Below are 7,798 nucleotides of genomic sequence, written 5' to 3'. Positions count from 1 at the left end.
TTGGCCCTCAGTTTCCTTTGGTGAGTGGCAGCACCATGCTCTTGCAAAGGTTCTTTCTTGGATGAGCAGGCCTGGGAGAGGAAGGCTAGAAGGTAGGTGTGGACCTCGAGCTGGGGGAACCCGCTGCCCTGCTGCTCGCCTCCTACTTCAAGCACCCCGCCCATCAACCTCCGCCCCCCCCCCCCCACACACTCACTCACCCTCCGCGGGCCTTTTGGACCACCCTCGCCTTACATTTCTTTAAGTACCAAGTGTCCATCATCTTGTGCGTGGGTTCTGTAGTTTGTACTTCCATAGGTAACATCCGGTCATAATTGCCCATAGTCCCGCTGTGGCCTCAAACCATGAGGAGTGAAGTAACCAGCCGGGTATGAAAGCTTTGCCAACCCCAACCAACCGGGGGCCTTCCTTTGCCCAAACCAAGCTTTCCCAAAGCAACACTCTCAGAGACAGTCACCACAGGGAGTCACATCACTCTCCAAGGCCGCTGGCTTTGCACTTCCCACCAAGCCTAGGGAAAGGAGGCAGGGACCCAGGAATGGCTCTTGGACTCACTGTTGGTCTGCACTTCAGTGAACCCCGACAGTTGAAGGCAGCAAAGGAAAATGGCAGGAAGGACAGAAACCAGCAGAGACATGCCCAGGTTCCGTGTGTCCTCTTCCGGTGGAGTCCAGAGGACAGTGATCACGGATCTGTTGACATGTGTGCAGAGAATTGCGAATCTGCCAGCACCGCTGGCCCCCGATGGCCAGGGACTCAGTTCCAGCTTGCTCTTGTAGACATGGCATATCAGTGCCACTGACCCCAACCTGGAAGTCACACTGACCCCGACAGGACACAGTTGTTCACGTGGCTGAGGAGGCACGGACGGAGGGTGAAAGGGAACACTTGTGCTAACAGGCAGATGGTCAGCAGAGCATCAGGTCGTCTCAAACGACAGACCAGGGAATCCTTTACAGCACACAGGGTGTGGCATCCCTCAGCTGCTCAGTGGACGCACTTAACCTGAAGCAGGAAAATCAGGCCTGAGTCGGTCCATGCCACACTGGGGGCCAGCAGTGGTCAATACCGTTGCTTCTCTCTCATGTGATATGTGACACACGGAAGAGGCAGAGGCTGCTCAAGGGAGGAAATGTCCTGGTGCTAACCCCAGGGTTAACTGTCAGGTGTCAGTCTTACCCTGGGAGTATGCTGTGTGTGCCCAGGGGAAACTGTCTGTTTAAGGCCCTCAGTGACTAAGTCTCTGTTGCCTCCTACCCCCCACCCTGGTGGGCTTGTGTTGGCTCCAGTACTGTGAAACATTTCCTTTCAGGCCAGGGTGGAGCTGGAGGAAGCTGTTGACTGTTCACCAAGCCAGGGTGCCACCTGTTGGGAGGACCAAAAGGAATAGACAGGTGCAAGTGAGCCAGAGGGACAGGGGCTTCAGGCCAGCAGCAAGCATGGAGTCCCCCACAGGCCCCGGTGACATAGATGTGATCAGAGAAGGGGGTGGCAGGGCAGCAGAGAGGAGACCCAGGGTCTGGTCCCTGCTGAGGTGCTGCATGGTGTGGACTCCTTCTCCTCTCATCAACTCCTGCCTCCCTTCTGCCTCACTGGAGGGGGCAGCAGAGAACACCCGCCTGGATTCCACTGGACTGCTGAGCCTTTGGTCTTCAGGGGTCTGGATCCCCAGCAAGGACAGGACTGCCCCTTCGCTGACCCTAGGGAGTGATTAGTTCACATGTGCAGTGTGCCCAGCAGTGCCCAGGCCACAGGTGCCATTTGTTGGAAGGCTCAGAGGTCATCTTTCCATTCTCCTCATGGCTGACATCCTAACTACAGGCCTGTGGCATGAGGAAGACAGTCCCTCCATATCTCCATGTGGAAGACCTTGGGGGAGAAATTGACCCACCAAAAAACAAGGGGTGGATAAAGGAAAGAGACCACCATGGGACAAGACCCTGACCCATCTGTGGGCTCCAGGGACTGAATGACCATTGTTGACAGTTTCACAGATTTCTGAGACCCTGTGTAAGAAGTGCCCGGTTCTGCATCTGGCCTTCCTGATCGATTCGGCAACCACCAACCTGTCACAAGATTCCACAAGCTGCAGCCACCCTTCCTCCTGGTACCCCTCATCCACCACAAAACCAGTATACTTCCTGTAACAGACACCTGAGGTGTCCTGCTGGGCTGGTAAGTTCCTTGTGTCCTGCCAACTAAGTGAGCCTTGAGCCTCCAGAGCGGTCTGACCCCAGGCTGTGGCATTGTCAACAAATCCCTCAAAACTCTGCCTATGCGGTATGAGGAGCAACAGCCTTTCTGTCCCTATTATAACTGTAGACACAGGGCTCCACCCACCAAGAAACAAAGGTGAATAAAATTAGACACACTGGCCTCCATGAGAAAAGCACCTGGTCATCCATCTGACCTCCCCAGGATTCTCTGACAGTTGTAGATGGTTTTTCCAGTTTTTCAGATTGGAGCTAAGAGGTCCCCAGGCTGTGAGTTTGGCCCTCCTCATAGTTGAGTGACCTCACATCTGTACTCATGGCTCCCCAGGATGGAGCTGCCTTCCTCACACTGCCTGTCATTCATCCTCATTGGCTAGACACACACGCCACTTCAGTGGCCCTTCCACACAGTGATAGTGCCTGCCGAGTTGGTCACACCTCATGTCCTAAAGCCAAGTGTTCATGAAGCTTCACAAGAACACAATCCATTCTCAGACAATGTGCTCAGGGCCCCAGAGCTCTGCCTGTATGGCCTATCACTGACTGACTTCTCTATACTTTGTGAACCTGCACCTTGAGGCAGAGTCAACTGGTCATCTTTCCTCTGAGCTCACATTGCCCAGGCATACATAACCACAGTGCACAGCTCCCTGTGGAGCAAGTGATGTTTCTCCCCTGGATAAGCACCAGAGAAGAGGTGAAGGGCAGGAACCTCTGAGGCTGACTTCCCCTCACCTGTTCTCACCCCTCCCTACACACCCTGGCTGAACAGTAAACACAACTACTTGGCTCAAGGCAGAGAACAAAGTGCAGCCTTATCCCCTTCATAAGGGACCAGGTGCCCAGTCTGTCCACAGAGTGTCTGTCCTGATCTCAGGTGTCTGGAGCAGGTGTTCCACAAACAGCCTGGGAAGCAGTGGAGCAGCCATGGTGCTGTTCATTGGAGATGGCCTGTGGTCTGTGGTCATATTCACGGCCATCTTCCTGCTTCTGGTGGACCTGATGTACCGACGAAAGTTCTGGACTGCCCGCTACCCTCCAGGTCCTGTACCACTACCTGGGCTGGGCAACCTGCTGCAGGTGGACTTTGAGAACATGCCTTACAGTTTGTACAAGGTGAGACAGAGGTGATGGAGGGGGGTAGAGATCATGGTGCCCCTGAAGCCACAGGATTGACAGGAAGATGGACTCCAAGAGGAGAAAGGCTGAGTAGTTTCCTTGTGCCACTGACTTCTGGGTCTGAGGACACTGTGGACTTTCTAAGAGCAGAGCTCAGTATGCAATGCCATGGAAGCAGGCTGGAAGTCTGGTTGGACAGGGCAGAAGTTGGGAAGGCTCCAGGTCCCTTGTGATTGCCTCAGTGGATGTGGTTTCAGGGACAGACGGGAGGAGCCAGGTTCCAGTGTAGCCTGTCAGTCAGGAAAGGGAAGTGGGGTGATGGCTGTGTGTGCTCTAATCTCTTGCTGCTGTATGGACTCAGGCCTTGCTGCCCATTTCAGGAACCTGAATTTCTCTTGTATGATGGGGTATGAAGGGGACAAGGACTTTACTCTGGCAAGGTCACCCCTGAATGACCTCATCTACTATGAGAAATTTGCTTGATTTAGAAGAATGGATATCCCATTCCCAAGGTGCCATACCTCAAGCTAGAGATAGAGGTCAGTGATAGAACATTTGCTCAGCAAAGGGCAGGACAAAGGTTCAGTGGTGAGGACATACACGTGTGTTCAAGTTTGTGTGCACAAGCACACACACACACACACACAGAGAGAGAGAGAGAGAGAGAGAGAGAGAGAGAGAGAGAGAGAGAGACTACACCAATGTTAGGCAGTGAGCCTTCTGGGGACCTCCACTTCCTGAGTGCTCTGTCCCTCTCCTTCAGTTTCGACAACGCTATGGTGACGTGTTCAGCCTGCAGATGGCCTGGAAGCCCGTGGTCGTGATCAACGGACTGAAGGCGGTTCGGGAAGTGCTGGTCAACTGTGGGGAGGACACCTCTGACCGCCCGCCAATGCCCATCTATGATCACCTGGGCTATGGGCACAAATCTAAAGGCAAAGATCTATCCTGGGGATGAAGCAGAGAGAACAGGGCTTGAGGAGCCAGGGACAGAAGATGGACAGGACCTAATAGAGGGGATGTGTTCAGACATTGCAAGGGGAAGTCACTGGAACGGAGGGTGGAGACACTGAAGTGCCATGTGCTGCCATGTGACAGCAAAGTGCTGGGACACTGGGGGCTGAGACTGACCACAGGGAAATGTTGGGAGCAGAGGACACAGCACAGCCACATGTATCCTTAGTAACACAGATGTCTCTGCAGGTGTTGTCTTAGCACCTTATGGGCCTGAGTGGCGAGAGCAGCGGCGATTCTCACTGACCACCATGCGAGACTTCGGGCTGGGCAAGAAATCACTGGAACAGTGGGTGACAGAGGAGGCTGGCCACCTCTGTGACGCCTTCGCCAAGGAGGCTGGTGGGTGATGGGTGAGATGTAGAGATGTGGGCAGGCACTTCTGAGCAATACCATGACCTGTTTGCATCTCTGCTTCCAGGACATCCCTTTAATCCCACCAATCTCCTGAAAAAAGGTGTATGCAATGTGATTTCATCCCTCATCTATGCCCACCGCTTCGAGTATGAAGACCCTTTCTTAAACAGGTTGCTCAAAACATTACAGGAAAGTTTGGGAGAGGACTCTGGCTTCATTGCTGAGGTATGAGTCTCAGGGCAATGTGCATGGCCACATCTGTGCTGTAAAATAAGAATTATGATTTCAGGGTGAATGGGGTATGGTTTTGTTTGATAGTCAAATGCAGGAGGAAAAGCCTAGACCTTGTCAAATCTCAGGTAACAGTAGGGGAGGAGTGGACAAAGGTCAGGGGCTCTAGAAGGAGTGACCTATGCCCTGTGTGTACATGGAACCTGCACATCCTGTTAGATTGGCAGGGTAGTCACTTGGTTCACCTTGGGCTACAAGACCGCCTAGAGGCTGGAACGGAGGAAGAAGCAGGTTCTAGGTGGGTATAAACAGACTCTGAGTCATTGTGGAAGAGGCCAGGACTTGAAACCTGTCCAGGAGAACAGTGAGCAGAAACAGCATGCAGGCGAAGGAGATAGATGGTCAATGGGTAAAGGGACTTACCAAGTTAGCCTGGAGATCTGAGCTGGATCCCTGGCACCCATGGGGGAGATAGATCTTACTCTACAAGTTATTCTCTGACAACCCAACAGGAGCCATTGTGCACATGTCTGGGTGCGCATGTACACATACACACACACACACACACACACACACACACACACACACACACACACACACGATTCTTCATTAGCAGTAAAAGCAACTAGACTGTTGTGTTTCTTTCCCAGGTGCTGAATGCTGTCCCAGTGCTTCTTCGCATCCCAGGGCTGCCTAGAAAAGCCTTCCCCAAGCTGACGGAGTTCATAGACTCACTAGATAAGATGTTGATTGATCACAAGACAACCTGGGACCCTGCCCAGCCTCCCCGAGACCTGACAGATGCCTTCCTGGCTGAGATAGAGAAGGTGAGGTCAGCCATGGACATGGGATCAGTGTCTTTGGGCAGAACTGTTCTGTGAGTTGTGATGCCAGGAGGGTGGAGTTTACATGTCATCCATGGACTCAACACCTGGGGTGCATGACCACAATGGTAGATGGTTTGGGGATTACTGCCTGTGTTTTTTAGCCTACCTTCTCTATCTGTCCCAGGCCAAGGGGAATCCTGAGAGCACCTTCAATGATGGGAATCTGCGTATGGTGGTGGGTGACATGTTCATGGCGGGGACAGTTACCACCTCTACCACACTGTCCTGGGCCCTGCTGATGATGATCCTGCACCCGGATGTGCAGTGTGAGACTGGTTGGCACTGGGAGGGAGTGTGAGGGAAGAAAGGTAGAAGTACTGGAGAAGCTGGGGGCTCCAGCATCAGCTTGACCCAGACCCCCAGAAGTCTGATGGGAGTCTTACCTCACCTATTCATTGAGTAGGAGAAGATCAGGGAAGAGCCACCAAGGGACTGCATCACTGAGGGCATGCTGTCCCTCCAGGCCGCGTCCAACAGGAGATTGATGAGGTCATAGGGCAGGTGCGGCATCCAGAAATGGCAGACCTGACCCGCATGTCCTACACCAATGCTGTCATTCATGAGGTCCAGCGCTTTGCAGACATTGTCCCAGTGAATATACCACATATGACATCCCGTGACATTGAAGTACAGGGCTTCCTCATCCCTAAGGTATGAGTGGGTTCCCTTGTCCCAGGGTCACCACTAGGCAAACAAAGGCTACTAAGACCAAGACCAGCACATCCTGGATTTGCACATGGTGATGGGACCAACCTGTGTGTGAGTATACAGCAGCCATTGCCCAGGATCCCCCAGGGAAGGGGGATGTCCAAGAAAATAAGCCATATGGATTTGAGGGAGCACTACATACAGAGACTTGATTTGGGTACCCATGGGAGCTTTGTCACAGGGCCTTGACTGGTACCTGCAAAGGTACTGAGAGGCTGTGAGGTTGGGGTGGATGAAAGAATCCAGTATGTGCACAAAGAGGTTGTGCATGTGAACTTGGTGACCAGGGTCATGTTAACCATGTCCCAGTCCATGTTTACACCATTTGTCTCCTGCCAGGGAACGACCCTCATCCCCAACCTGTCCTCCGTGCTGAAGGATGAGACTGTCTGGGAGAAGCCCCTCCAGTTCCATCCTGAACACTTCCTGGATGCCCAGGGCCGCTTTGTGAAGCATGAGGCCTTCATGCCATTCTCTGCAGGTCCTGGGGGGGGTGCCTGGCTCCATGTCTCTTCCCAGGGGACCTTGGAGGGTGGAGCACCCATCAGGCCCCAGACTGACTGAGCCCCTCTCCCACCCACAGGCCGCAGAGCATGCCTGGGGGAACCTCTGGCCCGCATGGAGCTCTTCCTCTTCTTCACCTGCCTCCTGCAGCGCTTTAGCTTCTCGGTGCCTGAAGGACAGCCCAGGCCCAGCGACCAGGGCATCTACGCATTGCCAGTTACCCCAAACCCCTATGAGCTGTGTGCAGTCCTGCGCTAGCTCGACTCTCCCAACCCGCTCCCAAGCTTGTGCTAACTGATGTCCAATAAACCTGTTCCGAGGCTGCCACTCATTCCCAGGCCAACCCCCATCCTTTTGTCAACTGTGTCCCAAGACAACAGTCTACAGTCAGTCTTCCCCCTCTGCCTCAGACCTGCCCTTAGATCATCTTTAATGCTGTGAGAAAAGAGTTTACTGAGCCAAGAGCAGTGGCACGGGCCTGCAGACTATCATGAAGGAGTCCAAGGCAAGAAGATTGCAAGTTCAAGGTCAGCCTGGGCTATATGTTCTGGACTTCTTAAAGAGATCCCTTATCAACAAAGGGGTGTGTAGTCACAAGGCTGTTATTCAGGAAGGAGGAGGAAATGAAAGGAAGGAGGTAAGGAAATTTGACACAGTATAGGAAGAGAGGTCGTTGTGCTGGCGTTCAGTGATTGACCCTAGATCACACGGACAGACCCATCAGTGGCGGTGAGTGGGTGACCAACCACAGACAGACATCAAGAC

At 53.3% G+C, this 7,798-nt stretch overlaps 1 protein-coding gene across 2 annotated transcripts; it reads left to right on the top strand.

The window, feature by feature from the left end:
* Window positions 1-2,113: 2,113 nt before the first annotated feature.
* On the top strand, window positions 2,114-7,364 carry LOC118596792 (cytochrome P450 2D20). Of its 2 annotated transcripts, none has more exons than XM_036207674.1 (10): window positions 2,114-2,175; window positions 3,091-3,329; window positions 4,096-4,267; window positions 4,536-4,688; window positions 4,768-4,928; window positions 5,585-5,761; window positions 5,946-6,087; window positions 6,285-6,472; window positions 6,869-7,010; window positions 7,113-7,364. In XM_036207674.1, exons 2-10 carry the CDS (start codon window positions 3,141-3,143, stop codon window positions 7,289-7,291), a joined length of 1,503 nt encoding a protein of 500 aa, XP_036063567.1. In that variant the 5' UTR covers window positions 2,114-2,175; window positions 3,091-3,140; the 3' UTR covers window positions 7,292-7,364. The 2 variants fall into 2 exon arrangements, with proteins under 2 accessions (XP_036063567.1, XP_036063569.1); XM_036207676.1 differs by having other exon boundaries at window positions 2,119-2,175; window positions 3,104-3,329.
* Window positions 7,365-7,798: the final 434 nt, after the last annotated feature.

The sequence above is a fragment of the Onychomys torridus genome, chromosome 16, assembly GCF_903995425.1.
Source record: "Onychomys torridus chromosome 16, mOncTor1.1, whole genome shotgun sequence".
NCBI lineage: Eukaryota > Metazoa > Chordata > Mammalia > Rodentia > Cricetidae > Onychomys > Onychomys torridus.
The sequence above is the reverse complement of the archived record's forward strand: the minus strand, read 5'-3'. Positions and strand labels throughout refer to the sequence as shown.

Coding starts and splice junctions, on each gene's coding strand:
- LOC118596792 (XM_036207674.1), top strand. CDS start 3,141: ATGGTGCTGTTCATTGGAGATGGCCTGTGGTCTGTGGTCATATTCACG. Junction 4,268..4,535: donor CTATGGGCACAAATCTAAAG/GCAAAGATCTAT, acceptor ATGTCTCTGCAG/GTGTTGTCTTAGCACCTTAT. Junction 6,088..6,284: donor CCTGCACCCGGATGTGCAGT/GTGAGACTGGTT, acceptor CTGTCCCTCCAG/GCCGCGTCCAACAGGAGATT.